Below are 24,949 nucleotides of genomic sequence, written 5' to 3' on the forward strand. Positions count from 1 at the left end.
TATTGTGTTAGTTTTCAGGTCCCCCCCCCCCAGTAGCATGTAATATTAAAAAAACAATCCACGCTATGGCCAGCTAGTTATAAGAGGTCTCAGTCTGTTCCCAGCCCAGTACATAGCCCGAGACCGATAACGCACGGTTCTCCTAGCCACCACTTCTCCCACAACAGTGGCTCCGCCTCTCCAGAGCTCCGAGATCACTCTCTGGGTCCCCACAGCCAGCTGCTGCCAATCCGCTCCGCACTCCCAAGTTTCCTCAGCTAGCTGCAGGGGCGGACTCTCACCCTGAGCTCACCTGCGGCTACCTCTCCTCCTGGAGTTCCGTCCTTGCCCAATCTTCCTGTTCCAAAGCTGGTCAAATTCTGCTCTGGCCCACCTGAGCCACAACGAATGTAAAACACCAGACAATCTTAGTTTAAAATCAACAGATGACACAACCACTGGGCACGGAATCTATTATCCTAAACTCATCCACTACTCTGTTTGAAATCTTCCAGTGGCAGAGTCTGCCACAGATCTAACAGTCCCTGGTCTACATCTTGGTCTACATCTTGCTTTCACTCTGCCTCACTGTACAAAACAGGCTGCTCTTCCTGCGTCCCTTCTTCCTCTCTCCAACCCAGAAGGTCCGCCCCCTCCTCCTTGCCCAGTGATTGGCTTCCTGTTGTCTTTATTATCCAATCAATTAACTAGGGGGAATTCTGCTCCATCCCCACCCCCCACCCTCCACCCCCACCCCCACCCCCAGTAGCTGTAGTGCTTATAAACTAGGTAAAATAATGAATAGTTATATAGTTATATAGTTATATACCAATAACCCGCAAAGCTAATTAGGCAAATGTATACACGCCACCTTTAAGTTAATGACAACTCTGTAAAGAATACAATGTAGGGCTGGAGAGATGGCTCAGCGGTTAAGAGCACTGGTTGCTCTTCTAGAGGTCCTAAGTTCAATTCCAGTAACCACATGGTGGCTCACAACCATCTGTAATGGGATCTGGTGCCCTCTTCTGACCTGCAGATAGACATGCATATAGAACACATACATTAAATAAATACAATATACATTGTAAAAAAAATACAATGTATACAATAAAGTTTCCAGGACTTAATATTTGTCATAGATTTTCCCTGTTATTTTTGTGGGGTTTATTATTTTCCCCCTTTAATAGGGATTCGAATCCACTATTTAAAAAAAATAACAAAATTGGAAAAAACACTGTAGTAGTAGTATCTACCCAGCTAAACATTATTTACCATAATACATTTTCCTTTTTTTTTTTTTTTGAGACAGTGTCTCGCTGTATAGCCTATACTGGTTTATGATCTTCCCACCTCAGCATCCCCAAGGGCTACTGGTGTGTGTGTGTGTGTGTGTGTGTGTGTGTGTGTGTGTGTGTGTGGTGTGTGTGTGTATGTGTGGTGTGTGTGTGTGTGTGGTGTGTGTGTGGGTGTGTGTGTGTGGTGTGTGTGTGTGGATGTGTGGTGTGTGTCTGTGTGTGTATGTGTATATGTGTGTATGGTATGTGTGTGTATGTGTGGTGTGTGTGTGTATGTGTGTTGTGTGTGTATGTGTGTGGTGTGTGTGTGTATATGTGTGTGTGGTGTGTGTGTGGTATGTGTGTATATGTGTGGTGTGTGTGTGTATGTGTGTTGTGTGTGTATGTGTGTGGTGTGTGTGTGTGTATGTGGTGTGTATGTGTGTGTATGTGTGGTGTGTGTGTATGTGTGTATGTGTGTGTGTATGTGTGTATGTATGTGTGTGGTGTGTGTGGTGTGTGATGTGTATGTGTGTGTGTGTGGTGTGTGTGTGTGGTGTGTATGTGTATGTGTGTGTGTTGGGAGAAGGTCTCACTAACCCAGATTATCCCGAAGCTCACTCTGTAGCTAAGGGTGACCTTGAACGTCCCGGTCATCCTGCCTGTACCTCTCCCCAGTGCCAGCATTAGAAGTATGCAGCAATGGGCTGGAGAGATGGCTCAGCGGTTAAGAGCACCCGACTACTCTTCCAGAGGTCCTGAGTTCAATTCCCAGCAACCACATGGTGGCTCACAACCATCTGTAAGGAGATCCAAACCTCTCTTCTGGTGTATCTGAAGACAGCTACAGTGTACTTATATATAATAAATGAATAAATCTTAAAAAAAAAAAGAAGGCAGATAACCATCCAAATTAAGACTTTTATTAAAAAAAAAAAAAAAAAAAGAAGTATGCAGCACTACTGTGCACTCAAACCCAGAGCTCCAACCGTGCTAGGCAAGCATTGGACCAGGTGAGTCGCATATGTGCCCCTAGTGTGTCTTTTTATGTATCAAATAAGGGTAGATTATGTCTCTCTCCGTTGAGATTATCTATGAATGAAAAAGATTGAATATTAATATCTGCAATAATAATATATTGAATTCAATAATATATTGAGTATATATGTGTATATTCATTTGGAACATGGGAAATTTTTTGTGGTTAGTGTTGTACTTTATAAAAAAGAGAAGAGGCCAGGATGTGTTTCGGTAGAGGCACCAGGCATGGCCTGAGCTGAGGCATCCCTTCCCCCTGAGGTATCAGTTATAGACAGATATAGTATAGGAAAGAGTTATTTAGGGCATGGGGAGGGGAGTTGGGAAGAGAGTAGAGATGGGGAGAGAGGGAAGGGGTGGGGGAGGAGAGGCCAACCAGGAACATGTGGAGAGAAGGAGGGAGGAAGGAAAGGAGAGAGAGGAAGAAAGGGGTCAAGGGAGAGAAGAGAGCAAGAGAGTAAGAGACCAGGGAGGAGCAAACAGTCCCTTTTATAGTAAGCCAGGCATACCTGGCTGTTGCCAGGTAGCTGTGGGGCAGAGCCTAGAAGGGATGCTAACATTCCTCCATTTTGGTTTAATTTAAAATGGGAAAAGCTAGAAAGAGGTGATGATGAAGCAGGAATAGGGTGTCGTGATCTTAGCTACTTCCTGCTGACTTTGGGGTGATGTAGACTTTGAGTAAATGCCTGGACTTCACAAGATGCTGAAACACACACACACACACACACACACACACACACACACACACACACGGGGTAGAGCATAAAGTTAAATGTATTCAGGGGAAAATTTTTTTCCTTAGGTGTACATTTGAAACTCTTGGGTCTTGGTAGTTGGAGTGAGGGGAGTCACAATCCCAGGGCACAGGAGAGGAATCCCACCTTCCGGAGTAGGTAGCAAGCGGGAACTTAGGCTATTGACTGGCAAGAGCATTTATCTAGATGGAGTCTGTTTGGTCCGTGAGAAGTAGATCTGAGTGGGTTTCCTGGAGCTTATAAGTTTACAAAAAAGGTAAGTTTACTAACAGCATGAAGAGTCTTTACGGTGAACTCAGGGATGAAAAAAACCTTTTGTGGAGCAGAAGAAGCAAGAAGGGCTTTCTTCTGTCTAGGAGAATATATATATATATATATATATATATATATATATATATATACATATATATATATACCATATATCATATATATATTTAGCATAACGAGAAACAATGTTGTTTACATTTAAAAGCCAAAGGAAACTCAAAAGCTTGACCTTGTGAACATGGAAGCTGACTTATAGATTTAGCATGAGAAACATTTTAAGTCTGTAGTTAAAAGGCAAAGGAAACTTAAAATTTGAACTCGTGATATAAAAGTTGGATATTATAGTAGAATGTTTTATTAGAGTTAGGCTAATCTATAAGCACTGTATTGATTAATGTTAGGACAGTGGCGTAACAAGGGGAGGAAATATGTTTTAGTCACTGGGAACTGAGTTTAGATACGGAAGCAGCAGAAAACGCCGTCTGTGAACGCTTACCTCTGAACTTGCCTATTCTTCATTGTGAAGTCTGTGAGTTAGGCAAACCTGTCTGTAACAAGTTGACTAATGAGCTAATGAGTGGATTACTTTGGGGTAAGGAGCTAGAGGTCTGTTTTCTAGCTGTCAAGCTGCAGTTAGCTGTCAATGTAGTCAGAGGTCTGGGAAGAATAAATTATAATCTAGATGTCATTAATTAATTAAAATGGCAGAGGTAGGTCAATAGGCCACGACCTAAACAGTTCCCAGGTCCCTGTGGTCTCCATGGTAACTTGGGCAGAGACAGTCTGGACCTCAGGCTTTTTGAGAAGCTTTTTCCTATGGAGTAGGAACATGGGAGAAATGACTCACCTTGACTTGGGCAATAGAGACATTAAGTTCTCCAACTGTTCTCTGTCCACAGCGTAGGCCAAGCCCTGACAGTGTGCAAGGCAATGGAGTGGTGTTTCTCAGTGGTTATCATACCACAATCCAGGTAGAATCTTGTCACTGTGCCCATATCTTCTTGGAGTCTTTGGGGGGTAAACTAAAGGATTTGGGAGTCTCTGTCTATCTATATATTAAGCTTAAACATTTAACATCACATTTAGCAGATTTCTAACAAGATTGAGCGACAGTATCTATTAAGCATATCTGAGTTAGACAAGGAATGCTAACTGTTAGCTCCTCCACTTAATATCACTACTACCAAGACCTAAGCAAAACAGTTCTTTAAACTGTGCTGTGTTGTGAATCAACCCAGAGGCAGGGCAGTGTGGTGATTTCAGATGTACGCTGTGGAACCTGGAGGCCTGATTGCACTTCTGTGCTTGCCTCCCTGCACTTCAGTTTTCTCATCTGTGAACTGGGTCAAGCAGCCCTAGAGTGGTTGTGTGTGCAGACTATGTAAACGAACAGTGCTGTTTCAGGGCTAGCTCCTACCGTTACCAGATGATACACACAAGGTTCTGCTGGATAAATGGGAAGACTTACTGAGGCTAATTACAAACTTTTACAATGTTAATTAATTCCTACCCTGATACCCTGATTTGTTTAATCATTTTGGCATTATTTCTTTTCTTTTCTTTTTTTTTTTTTTTTGGTTCTTTTTTTCGGAGCTGGGGACCGAACCCAGGGCCTTGTGCTTCCTAGGCAAGCGCTCTACCACTGAGCTAAATCCCCAACCCCTTGGCATTATTTCTTATTGAGTGTTTAATCTAGTAACAATTATAAAAATAAACAATGCAAAAATAATAAAAACGAGATCCAGTATTTTTCCTAGAAGTCCTGTCGATTGAGGGAAAATTAGAAAATTTGACCTTTTTGTTGTATTATAATTATTTTCTTTAGGGGTGGTCTAAGAATTGGTCACCTCAATACAAATAAAAGCTAAGAACAAGGAAAGTGGTGGCAGTGCACACTTTAATCCCAACACTCAGGAGGCAGAGGCAGGTGGAGCTCTGAGTTCAAGGCCAGCCTGGTTTACAGAGCAAGTTTCAGGACAACTAGGTCTACACAGAGAAACTCTGTCTCAAAAGAAAAAAACAAATAAAACAAAATGGGGGGGGGGGGGAGAGGAAAGAAAGGAAGAAAGAAAAATATAGTGCCTTGACCAACAGGATGTTACAGAATATAAAGGCATTTGCCAGGCAAATTTGCAACCTGGGTCACATCCTTATGATCGGTACCCAGGATCTGTCCTCTGACTATCACACTCTTGCTATCACACACACACACACACACACACACACACACACACACACACACACACCACCTCAAATCCATACCACAAATTTACCACCTTTAACACGGGCATATACACCTCACATTCACATAATGTCTATGCACATATCAATCATATACACACAATGATAACAACAACAACAATCAGAATAAATATAATTCAAACATTGTAAGGAAAATGTTCTGAAAAAAGCTGCCTTGTTTGGCGACCAGAGTTTCCCTCTTCTGTCCACCAGGTGGGGTATCGAGCTTTGCACTCTGTCTTGTTACACACTTCTTTCCCTTCACCGTGGGGTTCCGGTGAGCTAGCTAGGGTCCAGCCCCTTCCGCTGCATTTTACAGCCCTGTATTTTATCATTTCTCCAGGTAATAAGAACAATAAAGTCGGCATGGCTTCTTCCCCCGGGTTGTTTTCACTAAACTGTGTCAGCAACAGAGCCACCATCAGAAATGACCCCTGCGGGCTTTGCAATATCCAGAATAGAGAGCTGTGCTAACAAAACACCATTTGTGTGCTCACTGCACTCAGAAAGCAAACATTAAAGGTAGAAATAAACCCTTGGAAACCCAGGCAAACCGTCCCTTATCGCTTGATCAAGAAAAGTCGTTCTTATTTCCCAGGTGCCGCGCCGTACGTCAAGTCCATCGGCTCACTAAATTAAGTCTCTCTAACTACAATGGAAAAGTACGAAAAGCTGGCTAAGATTGGAGAAGGGTCTTATGGGGTCGTATTCAAGTGCAGAAACAAATCTTCCGGACAAGTAGTAGCTATCAAAAAATTCGTGGAATCCGAAGATGATCCCGTCGTTAGAAAAATAGCCCTGCGAGAGATCCGCATGCTGAAGGTAGGTCACTCCGCAGGCGGCATCTGCACTCTGAAGGTGTGGGTGGAGTCTTAAGATCCGACTTAACTCCTGCGGGTCAGCCACTTTGGGAAACATTGTTGGACTCTGACTTCTGACTTTATGTGTGTGAGTAGAGGGTTGAAACATGGACGTACTTGGCCTTCAGTACACCACATCCTGATTGGGAAACATCCACCCTGTCCCAAGTGTCCTGACCCCACTATTTACCAGCTGCCTGACCATTGCCCCAACACACTTTCCCAACCAACCAGCAGAACTGTAGGAGCACTTCCCTTCCTGGCAGAGAGGGGCCCCCAGTACCCCTGGAGGTACCAACGGGTTCCACCTCTGCCTAACTATCACCCAGCCATTGTTTTCCCTCTGATGGAACTCCGTGTAGAAGTTTCATATGTTCTCGATGGAAATGTTTTCCCAGCCTAAAAATCCTCACATTTGTTAAGGCCACGGGATAATGTGCCCCAATGTGAACATCAGCGGGAAGCCCTAAGGATCTACGGAAATGCTGAGTTTGGAAGTGGAGGGGTTTGGGATGGCTCCCAAAGCGTCTAGTTTTTAAAAAGCTCCCACCACTCATGGGCGAGCACACACACATTCATTATCAAGACGCTACAGTTCGAAGGGCACACAGCCAACCTTCATTTTCTAAATATCTTATGTTATTCTTTATGGAATTTCAGCTTGTAAATGTGAAGAACAACTACATTGTTTCTACTTTTTCAAATATCATATGCAGAATTTTCCCCCTTACGTTGTAGTTTCATTTAAAATATAACTTGATTTAAAAAGGGAGGGGTGTGTGTCGATATTAACACTTTGTCAGCAGAGGGCGCTAGTGAGCCAGCCTGCTTGGCCGACATTACTGGACCAAGACAAAAACAAAACAAAACAAAACAAAAAAAAGCCTTAACCTTCTTCCTTACCCTCCCTGGTCTGCAGATAAATCTAATGCCTCTGGCTGTTGCCGCACTGCTCCTGGGAACACATCCCTCTTTATTTTCCTCACACTCTCCTCCTATGGCCTCTTCCTCACACGACCTATTACACCTTAGGCAACCACGGTGTGGGCTAAGTCAACGTCATTTGCTAAATAGCCTTGCGTCGCTGGCCTGCCCACAGACGGTTTGGCCAGGTTAGGTAGCCGCAGTGTCTGTGAATCCCTTGTCCACCTGTCAGGGACACCGTCCAGCTTCCAAACAGCGATTTTTGCTAGAGCACAAAGCAGCGGCTCTCTTGTGAAAGCACCCCTGTCGCCCTTTGACCTTTTGCTCTTCCAGCCAGTGGCCTATACAGAATGCAGACTGACCTGGGGTTCCAGACACATTTCCCATGTAGAAGAGATTATCATTTCCCTAACTGTTGAGCGACAGTTGTCATGTGTGTGCTTGTGTGTGTGTGTGCATGCGCGCGTGCGTGTTGGAAAATTGATCTGTCTGGTAGATATACAAGGGAAAGGAGTTGCAAATAGGTGAGGTCATATGTCCTGGTTGGCTTAGTTTTTTCACCCTGTGTAGCTAATACCCCCCAGTCTCGGAAGTGTGCTAGTGTGAACACTGAACCATTCGGTGTCTCTTGGCATAGGCAGACTAGCCATGTGCAGGACCTTGACTATAACTGTTCTGGTTTCTGCCTGTTGTATTGACTTCTCTACTAAGATTTTTAAGGTCGCTCTAGGGACAGGTTGCCTAACTTCATCGGCATTTTAATTCTGATTTGCAATATTGAACAAGGGGCTAGAGAGGCGGCACGGCAGCTAAGAACTTGCTGTTCTCACAGAGGACCTGGGTTTAGTTCCACAACGATCTATAACTCTAATTCCAAGAGTTATATTCTAGATACCTTCTGGCCTCTCTGAGCACACACCAGTAATGCACATACATACATACATGCATGCAAAACATTTCTATAAAATACATGTATATAATATACTGCACAGAAAAACAAAAAAGAAGGAAGAGAATATGAAAGACTGCTTTCCAAATCATTTCTATACGGCAGTAAAACGCCACACATAAACCATCTGTACATCAGAGCAAGCAGCAGAATCAAGCAGAGGACAGAACTCAGGGAAAAGCACGGACCTGGGAGAGTCCTAAGAAGTATAACAGAAACGTATGAGCAAGGGTCCAGTATTGCTAAGAGCCAACACTAGAAACCAGACTGCATTTAAATGCAGCCAAGATCGGCATAAGTCCATGGTGTGCGGGAATGGGGAGATCCACAACTGCTGTAACTCCAGCTCCAGGGGATCTGGCGCCCTCTTCTGGACTCTGCAGGCATTCACGTATGTGTGCATAAACACAATTAAAAATAAAATAAACCATTTTTTAGTCTAATGTGTAAGGTATGTAAATGCTGATCATTTTAGGTTGTTGTAAAATTATAAAAAATAAAAATGCTGCCCTTTATCCTGCTCTAGGTCTATACCACAGTGCCCCGAGATACCTGTTAGATATTTTAATTCTCAGTCAGCAAAGCCTCTCGCCCGCTTTGCTCCATCCCATATCACACTGCCAAAGGCCTCTGTCTGAGCCTTCAGCAATCTCTCTACCTATCTAGTTCCCAAGGCAGGTTTCCATGCCAGAAACACACATCCCAACTCTGTGGCAGCCCAGTGTCTCCAGCCACCGCACTTTCCTACACTCAAACCATCACATAAAAGAACATACAACACAATAACCTTTCACCCAGTTGATAAGATATAATTGCCCACCTAAACATACAAAGCCCAGTACACATCCATCCCTTAACATTAATAACAACCTGTAAATACAGAGTGGAATCTTAACGTCAGCTTCCATTTTCTCTCCACCGTGACTACCCTCCATCCTCTGTCTCTCCTCTTTCCGTTCCAGTCTCCTCCTCCTTCAAACTTTTCTCCCCCCATCCATCCTTCCTTCTCGTCCAATGACAGGTCTCCTTCTATCCTGTACCAGCCCACACCTGTATTTTACAAATTCAATGGGGAGAAGGTTCTGGTGAAGTCACCTGAGTCCTGAGTAGACCTCGGCAGCCTTCCTTGGGGCAGTGGAATTAGCATCAAAATACAGATGACTCCAGGGCAAACCACAACAATTTTATAGTCTTTTGCATGATAATTCTTCAATTCTTCATTTATGTTCTGCATTGTGCATTCCTGCCTTTGCCTTCTCCGAAGGGCTTTGCTTGAACTTGGCCCTGGAGGGGGGGTGGGGGTAGGGGGTGGGAGGTTGAGGGGTGGGGAGTGGGGGGGGTGGTTGGAGGGTGGTTAAACAGTTTAGCTACTATCATTACTGACTTGTTACAAATCTTAAATTCATTCCACATTGAAGTTGATGGCTCTAGGAACAATCAATTGATCTAAACACCATAACAAAATTCTGTATGAGAAGCTGGAGAGATGGCTCATCCCACTGTATAAGCATGAGGGCCCGAGTTCAGATCCCAGCACCGATGGCAAATACTGTGCTCAGTGGCACACGTCTATAAACTCCCGGTCTGGAAGGCAGAGGCAGGAGGATACCTAGGGCTTGCTGGACCGCCAGCCTCACTGAGTTGGTAAGCCCCACATCTCAGTGAGAGACCCTGTCTCAAAGATAAAGGGAGAGGGGGAGACAAGATGGCTCAGCAGGTAGATGCTTGCAGCCAAGCTGACAACCTGAGTTCAATCCCCGGGACTTAAGTGATAGAAGGAACCAATCCCAAGTTGTCATCTGCCCTCCACATATGCGACACTGTGCATCCATGCGTGTGCATATGGCCATGCATTCAGACACACATATATCAATTAGTTAATCAATTAGTAATACAATGTTAAAAGGGAGAGCAATTAAGAACACCTGATGCCAGGGCTGGGGATTTAGCTCAGTGGTAGAGCGCTTACCTAGGAAGCGCAAGGCCCTGGGTTCGGTCCCCAGCTCCGAAAAAAAGAACCAAAAAAAAAAAAAAAAAAAAGAACACCTGATGCCAACCTCTAGGCATCACACACACACACACACACACACACACGTGCACCTGGCATATATGCACATACACCAACATACAATAAAAGGAAAAGAACTTCTGCCCAGGAGATAGAATGATAAAAGGGCCTTGTCCTCTTAGCACCAGAGCAGATCTGGGGCAGCTTTGAATGGAAACCCATCGCTAACCTGTGTACTTCAATTCTTTTGCAGCAGCTGAAACACCCAAACCTTGTGAACCTCATCGAGGTGTTCAGAAGAAAGAGAAAGATGCATTTAGTTTTCGAGTACTGTGATCACACGCTGTTAAATGAGCTGGAGAGAAACCCAAACGGGTAGGTGATCCAGAAACTGCAGTCCTGGGGCCATCTTCTGCCTTTGGGACCTCTGGTCTCTGTGCATGGGATGTGGTCCTCTCTGTTGGCTTCATCTGACCTCCGACTCCCAAACACAAGTGTTAGGCTAAAGCATTTGGGTGGTAGCTTTCTCAGTGAATTTAGGGTGTTATTCTGTTTTCAAAGAGGAGAAAATGGAAGCTTCCATAACTCTCTAAGGTTATAAAAGTAGAAGGTGGCATAATGGGGTTTGAAGTTGAATACTCTGCCCCCTAGTGCCCAGGATGACTATGGTCAACAGCAAGCAGGTGGAAGCATACAGATAACTTCAAAAGCAATTCTAGTGCCCTATTCCCTACTCTGTGCTCTTTGCTTTACCCCCCCCCCGCCCCGCCCTGTTCCCAGCCCTTGCTCCTGGGACCCCCATTCCAAGAGTTTTTATTTCTATTTTTGATCTTTCTCTCCAGAGTTTCTGATGGAGTTATCAAAAGTGTGCTGTGGCAAACCCTTCAAGCCCTTAACTTCTGCCACAAACATAATGTGAGTAACATTGTCTAACACTGGAAAGTTCTCTGTAGTGACTTTAGTGATGGAGAGAAGGAATCTGAAGAACAAAGCAGGTGCCATGGGAGGAACGCAGTTCCATCATTTACGGCTCATCTTCTCGTTCCATGACTATCAAGTTATGATGCCTTGTGAATTCAAAATTGTGTGGCCTTAATGTTTCCTTTCACCACAGAATTCCTAGAATTGTTCGCGCGTGCGTTCGCGCGTGCGTTCGCGCGTGCGTTCGCGCGTGCGTTCGCGCGTGCGTTCGCGCGTGCGTTCGCGCGTGCGTTCGCGCGTGCGTTCGCGCGTGCGTTCGCGCGTGCGTTCGCGCGTGCGTTCGCGCGTGCGTTCGCGCGTGCGTTCGCGCGTGCGTTCGCGCGTGCGTTCGCGCGTGCGTTCGCGCGTGCGTTCGCGCGTGCGTTCGCGCGTGCTTTGGGTTAGGGCACAAGTATGCGCAGGCGTTTGAGTTGGGTTTATGGGGGCACATGACATGTGTGCATTCGTGCGTTTGTGCGTGTGGACGTGCGTACGTGCATTCATGCGTGCGTTTGTGCGTGCATGCGTTTGTGCGTGCGTGCGTGCGTATGTGTTGAGCGTACAAGCATGCGCATGCGTTTGAGTTGAGTTGTTGGGAGCACATGACGTGCGTACATGGGAACGCACAGGTGTGCGCGCCTGCCTGTGTTGTGTTGGTTTGGAACCACATGCAAGCGTATGTGTTTACGTGAGTGTATATGATTGGTTGGGGCTCACATATGCATGCCTGTACGTGGGTGCATGTGATTGGTTGGGGAATGCGCATGCGCTTGCCATTGCTTGGGACACATGTTTACGTGTCTAACTGCGTTGGGTTCATTCGGTTGGGGGTCATATACATGCGTGTATAAACGTTGCGTGTGGCTGGTTGAGGCTCATGCATATTCATATGTGTTTGCATATGATTGTGCACACATACATGCGTATGGTTTGGGGCACATGCATGCGCTTTCGTGCCTGCCTACAGTGTGTTGGTTTGGGTGTGTGGGTTCATGCTGTGGGTGGGGACATATGTGCGTGCATACATGCATGCATTCATGGGTAAGTTGGGTTGGTTTGGAAGCCTAAGTGCATGTGGTGTCCTCTACTGCCCACACTAAAGCAAGACGCCTGTTGCCTTTGCCTGTTGTGCTCAGTCACGAATACATTGACAAAGTACCATATGGGCAGTTCTGATGCCAGCAAGATGACAGTATCATGGTAGTTGGCATCACTGGAAAAGAAAGTAAGATCAGGGAACTAAATATCTGTACTTAGTTTTTAAAAAGCCACTGAAATTTCCATTAGAGCAAAGCAAACGCCTTTTATTTTCTGTGACAGCAGATGGGTGTTGTAAACAAGTTCCTGGGTTTTGAGACTTAATTTGTGCAGTCTGTTGCTTTCCACTGTACTACAGGAGGCAGAATGCTCACCTAAAGTTGGCGTGTACTTGGATATTTGCCTGCATGTGTGCCTGTGCACAACAGCCATGCCTAGTGCCTGCAGAGCCAAAAAAGGCACTGGATCCCCTAGAATTTGAACTAGAGTTCTTTGTAAGCCACCATATGAGTACTGGGAATTGAACTTGGGTCCTCCAGAAAAGCAGCTGTGTTCCTAACCACTGAGCCATCTCTCCAGCCCTGTTAAGATGGTTTTAAAAAATACAGTTTACCCTAAGTGTTCGAGCTTCTTATCTGTACATCAAGACACTCACTTGATGCAAATTACTGATACAATGTCCGAGGCTCATACTTCTTCCTTTTTAAAATCTTTTTACAGACCTTTTATATAAAAAGTGCTCAATAAATACTGTTGAATAATTAGAGAGGTAGATGGGTTCTCTAGTCATTCAGCCTTTATACCTGATTGTAACCAAGTGTTCACTGTAGTTTAATGCGACAGATGTTACATCCCCACTTGAAAGAACATATCCTGTACTCTGAGCTTTAAAACACTGCAAACTTCCCTGACAATCTGTGGCTGCTATTCAAAATGGAAATTTCTTAGTATGATTATTATTGTGTATATGTTCATGATGGGGTGCTGCACACCACAGTGTGCATATGAAAGGCCAGAGAACAACTTTGGGGAGCTGGTTCTCTCCCACTTTCACATGGGTTCCAAGGATCAAACTCAGGTGGCCAGACTTGAGTGAGCGCCCTTTCCTGCTGAGCATTCTTGCTAGCAAGTAAGAATTTCTAGGCAGATTTAACAACCCCGAAATGAAACTCTCTTCTGGATGTACTGGTTTCCTTGTGCCCCTTTGTTTCCATCTCAGCAATGTTGAGGTTTGCCCTTTTGTGTCCAGCTTCTCAAACCTACAATATTCAACCTGAATCATGGTTCCTGAATAACTGTGGTTCTTGGTAAAGGCACAGGGACTCTCCTTCTGTCCCTGTTTCTTCCTCTGCTACAGTAGAAAGTGAACAGAGTTGCTGTATTGTGTTCCTCTCTTCAAAAGATCCAGACAGATGCAGTTTCCATGTGTAACAAACGATAGATTTGTGTTTTGGTTTTTTTTTTTTTTTTTACTGGTTTGGTTTGGTGTTGGTTTTGGAGACAGGTCTCTCTGTGTAGCCCCAGCTGTCCTGGAACTTTCTATAGATCAATCAGGCTGGCTTCTAACTCATAGAGGACCTCTGGCCTTTGCCTCTCGAGTGCTGGGATTAAAGGCATGTGCCAACACTGTCCAGCTAACAATTATAGTTTTAATCTCCTTGATAACATACTGACATTTAGATAAAGTTTTTTCTTTTATTTGGCAAGATTCGTATGTGAAAATTGACAATCTAAATTTTTCCAGAAAAGTGAAGGTGATTATTTGCTTTTCAGTTGTAAGGCACGTATCCAACATTTAGACTAATAATAGGTACTGTTGATCCTTTGTCATTTTGATAGCTCAGATAATTGATCAAATATTATCTTATAGTGTATCCATCGGGACGTAAAACCCGAAAACATCCTAATAGCCAAGCAAGGAGTGATAAAGATTTGTGACTTCGGATTTGCACGAATTCTAAGTAAGTACGAGCTTGTTTTACCTATTTTGTCTGATTCAGGTGACTAGAAACTGGTATCATTCATAGTCTTACTTAACGGATAAATGCTAAAAGTCTTGTTATTCAAAGAGGAGGGGAATCTCATTTTACCCTTTCAGAATCAGTTGATAATTCAGCCAGAATTTATTAGGTGACATTTTTTCGCGTTTGGTCCCACATGAGTAGAAAGGAATCGTAAGGTGCATTTCTGCTCTCCAGGCATTTGTAACCTAAATTAAATGAGATGAAAGAATAAAACAAGATGGTTGGCCGTGGAGCACTAAAGCAGATGGCTCCCTGGAGAGAGAGAGCACAACATGGGCTCCAGCGATTGGAAAAGCTCCACAGAGCTGGTGATGCTGTGAGAGCCATCTGGAAAGTAAAGAGACTCCAGGATTCAGAGACAGTACTAAGAAAAAGCATATCAGCCTAGGCAGGGAGGAGCCTGAGGGAGCTGGGAGAAAGAACGAGTTCTCTCTAAGTATACAGGAACCTGTGTTAGCAACACACACTTCACTGTGGGGTTTGAGAGTCCTCAGTACTCCAACAGCACAGAAAGGTGACCAAGGTTTCCTTTGGTGGTTGTGCTTTGTGGTGCAAAGCAGTAGGACCTGGATGGTCCCCAGGTCCTGCCCTGTGGCCGAAAAGAGACACTGACAAACAGAGACACCTAAGCCAGGAACCGTGCAATAACTGTGTTCATCTCACGGAGTAGGAGACCCCGGTGAGAAATGATGTTCAAAGCCTAGAGAGATGGCTCAGGGTAGAGCACTTGTCCTGACTACACAGGGAGTTGAGCCAGCCTGGTCTACAGACATCACGAATTCCCAGAATTCATGTAAAAAAGCTGGGTGCACAGCACGCATTTGTAATCTTGGCGTGCCTGGGATGAGGTGGGAGACTGAGATAGGAACTCCAGAAACTCACAGGCATGCAGCCTCAAGGATAGAGCGGAAAGCCAGAGATGCCCTGAAACAAGGAAGGTGACGGGCTGAGGCCAGAGGTTGTCCTCTGCCCTGCACATCTTTGCGAACACCTGCTATATACAAACACTCATACATACATTCCAAATTTAAAAACAAAGAAAATGTTCAAGACACCACCATACGCCAAAAAAGTGAGCTAAAATTAGACAGGCAACGTGAGTGAAATTACACAGGAAACACAGGGGAAAGGGCTGGGGTTCAGTTGGCAGAGTGCTTGCTTAGGCCTGGAAGGCCTGCTTAAGCTGGGCATGGAGGAACGCGGTTGTAACCCAAGGACTTCAGGAGGTAGAAAGGGGAAGATCAGAAGTTCGAAGTCATGGGTCATCCTTGACTACATAGGGAGTTTGAGCCAGCCTGGGCTACATAAGACCTTGTCTCCAAAAAAAAAAAAAAAAAAAAAAAAAGCTTATATAATTTTATGAAAGAGCCACAGAGAGTCAAGGTTGTTTCCTGTTCTTGCTGTGAGGACTATTGATTGATGAGCTGCAACCCTTGGGTTCTGAGCTGCCTTTTGTGGTGGTCGGATCGTTATCTGTGTGTCCCTTACTAAGGAGAACTCTCACCTAGTTCACACCTTCATGCCCAGCTGTGTACAGATGAAGCCGAGTCGATCCAGACTTCAAGGCCAGCATTGGCTACATAATTAAATCCCGTCTCAAGCTGTAGTGGCTCCTGAGTTTAGGAGGGGAGGCAGGCAGATTTCTACGAGCTTGAGGTCAGCCAGGGCTACATAGTGAGACCCTGTCTCAAACACACTAAACAAAACACATTGCCTGGCATAGTGGCACCTACCTTTAATCCCAGCACTCGGGAGACAGGGACAGGCAGATCTCTGTGAGTTAGAGGCCAACCTGGTCTACTTAGAGAGTTCCAGGACAGTCAGGACTGTATGAAGAAACCCTGTCTCAAAAAGGAAGAAAGAAATAAAATATGTATTTAGAGCGTGTATATCCTACAGAGCATGTGTGGAGCTTAGAGAACAAACTGACCCAAGTGGGTTCTCTCCTACTAATGTGTAGTTCCAAGGTTAGAATTCAGGTAGTTAAGGTGGGCGGCAAGCACCTTTACCCGCTGAGCCATCTCACTGGCCCACATCTATTTTTTTTTCTTTTTCTTTTTTTCGGAGCTGGGGACCGAACCCAGGGCCTTGCATTTGCTAGGCAAGCGCTCTACCACTGAGCTAAATCCCCAACCCCCCAGATCTATTTTTTTTCTTCTTTTTCTTCTTTTTTCTTTTTTTTCGGAGCTGGGGACCGAACCCAGGGTCTTGCGCTTGCTAGGCAAGCGCTCTACCACTGAGCTAAATCCCCAACCCCCCCAGATCTATTTTTTAAAAACAGAGTGATACCCATCCCCCAGTCCCTGCAAGCCATGATGTTATCAATTTTTCTCCCATGTGACTCTTACCACCAAAAGGCCTATTGGAATTGTCTGTCAACTTCCGTCTAGCCTCAGAGGAGAAAAGCTGGGATTCCAGGACTCCAAGCTCATGTCATATGGTGGGATAGGGTTCCACCCACCTGACCATGGGCAGTGCAACCCTCAGGGCAGTAGGACGTGTCTAACCAGAGGGATTTCCCCAGCTCTCCGTATTCTGTCAGACAGGCATGACTCATAGTCCAAGGATTCCAACCAAGTTGTCACAGTAGTCCTAAAAGATGAACGTAGACAGAGAGTCCCTGGGTGCAGCCATCCATGATGGCTCTCTATGCTGCCACAGTGGACAGCCACAACCCATGGGGCTTAGAGCAACAGAACGTGAGCTCCCTTGGTCCTGGAGGCTCGAGGGGAAGGATCTTCCTTCCTGCACCTCAGGCTGTGCTGTTCTCTACCTGGCAACCACATCCCTCAGCTTCTGCTCTAACTTACTGTTGTCTGTCTGTCTATCTCTGTGTCCCTGTGAAATCCCCCTGGACTGGGGAAATGGCTCAAATGGTTCAGTGTTTGCTGGACAACTGTGAGGACCTGATTTCAACCCCCAGAACCTACATTTAACAAATTAAAGTCTAGATATGATGTTGCCTATTTCTAATCTTGGCGTAGTGGAGACAGAGACAAGTAGATCCCTGAGGCTGTGCTGGCCGGACAGCCTAGGCAGACTGGGAGAGTCCAGGTAAAAGTGAGAATCTGAATTCTCAAATCAAGGTAAGGGTTAGGGATGTGGCTCAGATGCTGACTTGTCTGCCTAGCACACAAAGCACTTTATAAACCAGGTATGTGGCTCACCTCTAACCTCAAGGCTTGGAAGGTAGAGAGAGAGCAGGGTATTAGGAGTTCAAGGACACTGTGGATGATTGAAACAACAACAATAAAACAAAACAAAAGGGACAGGGGCCTGAGGAATGGCACCTGAGGCCGGCTGATCTTTGACTACACACACTCAGGCACGTATACAGTCCTTCCCCCACCCCTGGATTCAGGCTCCACCTTACTTTACTGTGGCCTCACCATAACTCAGTAACACCCACAAAGACTATTTCCAAATGAGGTCAGACTCACTGGTACCAGAGACTGGGACTTCAAACCTATGTTTTTTTGGAGTCAAACACAGTTTAGCCAACAATAAGCACTGTGCTAAGGAAAAAAGGAAACAAGTGGGGCTGGGGGAGGGCTCAGGGGTTAAGAGCACTGGCTGTTCTTCTAAAGGGCCTGGGGTTCAATTCCCAGCATCTACCTAGCAGTTCACAAACTGTCTGAAATTACAGTTATAGGGGATTTGACATCCTCATACAGACATACATGCAGGCAAAGCACCAATGTACATAAAAATTTTTTAAATGTATTTAAAAAATATAGAAACACTGGCTTAAACTTAAGGTTGTGACAGAAATTCTCATACCTGCCTGGGGTGATTCTTCCGAGGTCTCCAGCTAGGGTGCCTTCTGTGCTCACTGGGGCCTTGGTTGAGTGAGTGTCTTAGCTTCAGGGGGACTGCTGCTCCAGGGACTGGGTCAGAGACCCTGGGGCTGTAAGATGATGACTGGATCAGCTGCCTGACGTTCTCCTTCACAGTTCCAGGAGATGCCTACACAGACTATGTTGCCACCAGGTGGTACCGAGCCCCTGAACTTCTTGTGGGAGACACGAAGTACGGCTCCTCTGTGGACATATGGGCTGTCGGCTGTGTTTTTGCAGAGCTCCTGACCGGTCAGCCACTCTGGCCAGGAAAATCAGATGTGGACCAACTTTATCTGATCATCAGGACATTGGGTATGAGTTGTGTTTTGCGGCTTACGTGTTCGTTGTAGCACCCGTATGATAAATACTGGAACGAAAGCAAGAGGCTCATTGCTTCTCTAATGCTCTGTGGGGAAATTCTCTGAGCTGTCAGTTGTAGCAGAAGCCTAGTCCTGTCTGAACACACGGCGCCAGCAATGAGTCTGCAAAGGCCTTGCCAAGAAAATCCAGAGAGTCCGATCTAAATGGCAGCCAGCATTTAAAGTAACATTAACATAGTTCATTTGTGTAATCCTTTAAACATTATGAACTCTCAGTTTTAAGAAAAAATCCTTGTAGTCTTGAGAGATGGCTCAGGGGTTAAGATTACTCTTACAGAGAAGCAGTTTGGTTCCCAGCACCTGATTCGGGTGACTCATAACTTCCTATAACCTCAGTTCCAGAGGATTCACACCCCCTATACATGTGTTTAGCCTTTCCACCCCAACATACACATACGTAAACTAGAGTAATTCCTTTTTCCCCAAACTAATCTTTTATTGTTTTCTTATTATGTCTTAAATTGAAAAAGAAATATATCACATCTTTCCTCCATTCATCCATCTTCCAACTGCTCACGTGCACTCCCCCACCCCTTAAGTTGACAGCTTATTTTTCTTTGACTATCACTGTTTTATAACTACACATTTATGTATGTGAGTGTGCTGGCTGGTTCTGTGTCAGCTTGACCCAAGCTGGAGTCGTCAGCGAGGAAGGAGCCTCAGTTGAGGAAACCCCTCCATGAGATGCAGAGTAAGGCATTTTCTCAGTTAGTGATAAAATGGGGAAGGGCCCAGCCCACGGTAGGTAGTACCATCTCTTGGTTCTCTAAGAAAGCAGGCTAAGTAAGCCATGGGAAACAAGCCAGTAAGCAGCACCCTCCATGGCCTCTGCATCAGTCCCTGCCACCAGGTTCCTGCCCTGTCTTGAGTTCCTGTCCTGAGCTCCTTCAGTGATGGACAATGGATATGGAAGTGAGAGCCAAATACACCCTTTCCTCCCCAACTTGCCTTTTTTTTTTTTTTTTTTTTTTTTTTTTTTGGCCATGGTGCTTCATCACAACAATGGAAACCCTAGCTAAGACCATGTGTATGTACTAATACACACACACACACACACACACACACACACACACACACACTCTTCTATTATTTGTGGGTATGTGGTTTCAGCCTGACCATTCTGCACTGGACAACTGGAAAGGGGCTTACCCCTGACAAGGATGTGTCTCCTCCTCCCAGCAGTCATCAGTAGCCCCGCTGTTCTTTGTCAGGAGTGGGACCCCGGGGAACTTCCTCATTAGCATGTCTGGTGCTGCAGCTCTAGTTTGATCCAGTCTTCTTCATGCCCCCATTGCAGCAGACTTCCTCGTATTCTGGCTCTCGCAATCTTTGTGTCCCCCTCCTAGGTGTAACCTGAACCATAGCTGGGTGTAGGTCTATATCCATTGTGGTGAGCTCCCCATGATCAGCGGAGCTCAGTATCGTGCTCCGTTATGGCCATCGGTGACGGTCTCCATTTGCCGTCAGAGAGGCTTCTTTGATGAAGGGTGGCAGCCTTACTTACCTGTGGGTGTGAGTGCAATTTAGAGTGTGGTAAGGAACTACTGCTGTCTGGAAAAGTGTCTGTAGAACATTCTTTTCTAAGGTCCGTGACTCGTTAGGTCAGGGAAGCTGGTTAGGTGCCCAGTACCCTTCCTCTGGCTTGGGGACCTCCCTCCTGTCAAACAGTCCAGTCAGACGGCTGCTGCTTACCACCGACATGTGAGCGCCTCTTCCTGCCCCTTTGAGCACCTCTTGCAGTGTTGGTGGTTGTCCTGGTCCACGGATGTCGCAGCTGTTCTGGATTTTTTGATTGCTCCCCACCTTCGGCAGCTTGCATTGTACCTTATATAAGTAAAAAAATATATTAAGGGGGCTGGGGATTTAGCTCAGTGGTAGAGCGCTTACCTAGGAAGCGCAAGGCCCTGGGTTCGGTCCCCAGCTCCGGAAAAAAAAAAAAAAAATATATATATATATATATATATATATATATATATTAAAATAACTTTAAACACTGTTAAGGAAGTTATATTTTATTTAAAGGTTTGCTTTACTTTGGCCAGGTGTGGTGGCACGTGTCTTTAATCCCAGCTCTCAGGAGACAAAAGCAGGAGGATCTCTGTGAAACAGAGGCCAGCCTGGTCTCCATAGTGAGTTTCAGGCCAGACAAGGTCATGTAGGGAGACCTTAGCTCAAAAAACAAAACAAAAACAAAAAACCCACAACAACAGCAACAACAATGAAAGATTTGTTTTAGTGTGTGTGTGTATGGTGTGTGTGTGTGTATGGTGTGTGTATGGTGTGTGTGTTGTGTGTGTATGGTGTGTGTGTGTGTGTATGGTATGTGTTGTGTGTGTGTGTATGGTGTGTGTGTGTGTGTATGTGTGTGTGTGTGTGTATGGTGTGTGTGTGTATGGTGTGTGTGTATGGTGTGTGTGTGTGTGTATGGTGTGTGTATGGTGTGTGTGTTGTGTGTGTATGGTGTGTGTGTGTGTGTATGGTGTGTGTATGGTGTGTGTGTTGTGTGTGTATGGTGTGTGTGTGTGTATGGTATGTGTTGTGTGTGTGTGTTGTGTGTGTGTGTGTGTATGGTGTGTGTGTGTGTGTGTGTGTGTGTGTGTGTGATTCTGGCAACACAAGGCCTCTCATGTGCCCTAAGCAAGCCGTCTTCCACTGAGCTCCCCATCAGCAAGTCCACTTGGAAGCTTGTTTCATGAGCTTTGGTCACTGTGTTATCCTTGACAGTCAGGAGTTAAATCTTCTGGAAGGAGATCTAACCCACAGACCTACTCCAAGAGCCTGGAAGTAAAGCCATCGGCCTCTCTCCACTGGACACACCACAGAATCTTCCCTGGAGCTGCTCTGGCTTCCCACCTGCTGGTCCGTTCTCTGCTTCTTCTCCAGCTCACTCTCCTAGGCAACATGAATGTGTGGGGCAGAGCGTCTCTACGGGTCACACCGTCTGTGTGTGGGTCTCTTGCTCCAGTCCCTAACTCCTTACACAGACCTGACTTGAATCCTGACCGGCTAATGAACCTCTTTCAGCCTCGTTCTCCTCATTGATGCAATGGAGATGAAAACTCTTGACTCTCAGGCTGGGCGTGAGTGGTGGAGTGCTCGCTGAGTGTACGTAAATGCCTAGGTTTGATCATGGCACTGCTTGTGATCCCAAGACATGGGAAGCAGAGGCAGAAATATTAAAGAATTTAAGGTCAGAGTCAAGGACACCATAGGAAAACCTAGGGGCCTGTGGGGGCCCACAGAGACTGAGCTGCCCACTTGGGAGCAGGTGTGGATGTGACATAGGCCCTCTGCACAGATTTAACAGTTGTGTAGCTTGGTCTTCATTGTGGGACTTCTAACAGTGGGGCAGGGGCTGTCTCTGACTATGTCGCCTGCCTTTGGGACCCTTTCCCCTTATTGGGCTGCCTCAGTAGGAGAAGGAGCACCTAGTCTTACTTCAGCTCGAAATGCCAGGGACGGTGAATATCCACTGGAGGCCTGCCCTTTTCTGAAGAGAAAGCGGGGAGGAGTAAATGGGTATGGGGAAGGGCTGGGAGGAGCAGAGGGAGGGAAACTGAGGTCAGGATGTAAAGTTAATTATTTAACTAACTAATTAATTAAAGAGCTCAAGGTCATGCTTGGCTTCGAAGCCAGACTGGAATAGACAAAACCCTGCCTCAAAGGAAGAAATAAAAAGAACTAAAGAAAGAAGAGAGGGAGGGAGGAGACCAGGGTAGGAAGGAAGCCAGCAATTCTGTGGAGAGATCATTAGGAAAGCAGATGAAGAGCCCAGTACGGTGTCACGTAGGCTTAGATGGAGGCCGATTGGTGTCGGAGCTTGGTGCCAGTGCTTTGAATCTGCACGTCCAGATGCGGAAGGTCCTTGTCCCCAGTTGGTTTTTGATCTATCAAGCGTTGTATAGAGAGTGGTCCTCACCTGAGCATAGGGGCTTTGCCCAGGCTGACACCGCCCCTGTCTGGAGGAGGCACTCAGGCACGACGCTTCCTTAGTACCTGCAGCTTAGGGGCTCTTTATGATGAGCTGTGTTGTTTGTGTCTTACAGGAAAGCTGATCCCAAGGCATCAGTCTATCTTTAAAAGTAACCAGTTTTTCCGTGGCATCAGCATACCCGAACCTGAGGACATGGTAAACGGCTCTGTGTCTGTTGGACGGTCTGTCATTTGTGCTGTTCCTTTCCGTACGGAGGTGGTTGTTTCATGTGTGTGCTTTGAGCTGCTGCTTTCCATTTGAAACACTGAAATAAGTCAGTTTAAAATGTATAAGCCACACACAGTAGGACTCGACACGCAGTAGGACACAACAGAATTCCCAACTGTTCAAGGTGCTGGATCATTTGAGCTCAAGAGCTCCAGGCCAGCCTGGGCAGTTTTGATGTCCTAACTCAAAATTATTTATAAAAATTCAGGTATGGTGTCATGGTCATAATCCTGACACTCAGAAGGTTGACTAACACAGTTTGACGCCAGCCTGAGCTATGCAGCAAATTCTGGAATGCGGCAGCCAGAGCTATATAGTGAAACTGTCACCCAAAAAAACCCAAACCAAAACAACAACAAAACAGGAACAGAGATGCTCATAGGTTAGAGTAATTGTCACCCAAGCGTGAGGATCCAGCACAAGTGAGGGTGACTGTGCATAGTCCCTGGGAACAGGAAGCATTAGGGTTGCCCAGCTTATAAACAGCTCCAGGCTCAGTGATAAACCCTCAAAGAAGTGAGGAGGAGTGTGATGGACTCCTAGTGGCCTCCTTGTACGGGTATATGGTTTTACACATTGGCACACATGTGTACCTACTCCCCACATAATATCAAAATGATAATAATTAATAAAGATAATGGGAGAAAAAAACAGCTTGCCTGTCCTTTCTCTTCCATAATTCAAGTAATTTAAATTTAAATCATGCTTAGTATCTAGGATAACACCTTGATGTTTTCAGTCAAACACTGAAGTTAATTTGCCTTCAAATAATTACTTCCTTGTGAATAGTACTTCAAACCATTTTCTTTATTTTGAAGGTATCTTCTGTCTTTATTATTCTCCAGTTCATAGAACAAAGTTGAGAGAAACAAATAAATAAAAACATTTTCAAGTCAGACTTAGTTTACCTATATAATCCTAGTTTGTAGGAGACAGTAGCAGCAGGATCATGAGTTTAAATCCAGCCTGAAACATAAAGGGAGACTCTGAGCTACCCACCACCCTCCACAAAACAAAACAAAATAAAACCCATACCTTTTTGTTGCAGGACATTTGATCACACTGTGAACCCTGAGGTTGTGTTATTTACTTAAAACAAAACAAAAACCCTTTTTCTAGTTGTGGTGTTGTTCAGCCCTTAATATACATCTTTAATCCCTTTGGCTGGAATACAGGCACACCCTTAGTACACACCTTTAATCCCAAACAGTGAAGGTAAAGTTAGTTTGTAGAAGGAAACACCCATGTTTGAAAGTGATGTCTAATTGAGTGACAGACAAAGTGATGAATCAGAGAAAGATTTGGCAGGATAGGAATTGCCCAACTTTCACAAGAAGAGAAAGGAAAGGGAAGCTACTTAAGAGGCAGTCCCAAGAGAGAGAGGAGCCTGTTTAACCAGGACAGTTACAGAGAGACAGCTTGCAGGGAAGAGACCAAGCTAGACATAGATGAAGACAGAACAAGCCAGAGAATGAGAAGGAGCCAGAAGATTAGAACAGATTGACAGAGTTGGTATGAGGCCAAGCAGAGCAAAAAGTCAGAAGCTGAGAGAGAAGTCAGATGGAGTCAGTTATCTTGGAGAGGAGTTTGAGCCAGAAGCTGAGTTGAACCAGCCAGCCAGAGTTCAGAAAGAATAAGAAAGGGTGAGCTTATTCAGCAGTAAGTCTCAGAAGCTAAAAACATTTTAGGCCTAGAGAAGATTGTATGGAGACTAGAAGCTTCCAGGGCTAGTCCTGGGTTAGCAGACAGAGGCAGTAAACCTCAGAAATGATAGTTACTCAGGCGAATAAAAAATATTCTTACCCCCTTTTTCATAATTTCCTCTGGAAATTCATTCTACAAAACCTATTAAACTTTTAAACTATTAAAACCTTTGTAACTCATGATCCATGGATGTGTGTGCTCCTGGTCTGGCCTTGTCTAGCTTTATTAGATCACCTAAGCTTAGTGCCTGACCTCCAAAATTCCTTGTTGTTCTTGGTGTTGTGGTCCAAGTCTGCAATCCTGGCACTAGGGAAGCAGCAGGCAGGAGGATACCAGAGCTGGAGGTCAGCCTGATCTACATAATGAGTTCCAGAACACCCAGGAGATTCTGACTCAGAATAACACCACCAAAACCATTTCTATTCTGTCTTCCAATCTGCCCAACGAAAGGAAGGAAAGCACCTTCAGGAGAGCCACACACCACCATGCTGTGACTAGGGAAGCT

The 24,949-nt window shown here is 45.3% G+C and overlaps 1 protein-coding gene across 11 annotated transcripts in view; it reads left to right on the forward strand.

Annotated features, from left to right (window-relative positions):
• Positions 1–24,949, forward strand: part of Cdkl4 (cyclin-dependent kinase-like 4) — a 42,047-nt gene that overhangs the window by 8,987 nt on the left and 8,111 nt on the right. For 3 of the 11 annotated variants that reach the window (XM_087554384.1, XM_087554382.1, XM_087554383.1), the window contains exons 2-8: positions 4,216–4,287; positions 6,156–6,379; positions 10,552–10,673; positions 11,141–11,213; positions 14,167–14,257; positions 18,274–18,471; positions 22,586–22,668. In XM_087554384.1, coding sequence (XP_087410510.1) covers positions 6,212–6,379; positions 10,552–10,673; positions 11,141–11,213; positions 14,167–14,257; positions 18,274–18,471; positions 22,586–22,668 — 735 coding nt within the window. In that variant the 5' untranslated portion in view covers positions 4,216–4,287; positions 6,156–6,211. Of the gene's footprint in view, positions 1–4,215; positions 4,288–5,845; positions 6,080–6,155; positions 6,380–10,551; positions 10,674–11,140; positions 11,214–14,166; positions 14,258–18,273; positions 18,472–22,585; positions 22,669–24,949 lie in introns of those variants that run through there. The other 8 variants (NM_001432119.1, NM_001432117.1, NM_001432120.1 and 5 more) reach the window with 6 other exon arrangements.

This window comes from Rattus norvegicus, chromosome 6 (genome assembly GCF_021556685.1).
Source record: "Rattus norvegicus strain SHRSP/BbbUtx chromosome 6, alternate assembly SHRSP_T2T, whole genome shotgun sequence".
Taxonomy (NCBI): domain Eukaryota; kingdom Metazoa; phylum Chordata; class Mammalia; order Rodentia; family Muridae; genus Rattus; species Rattus norvegicus.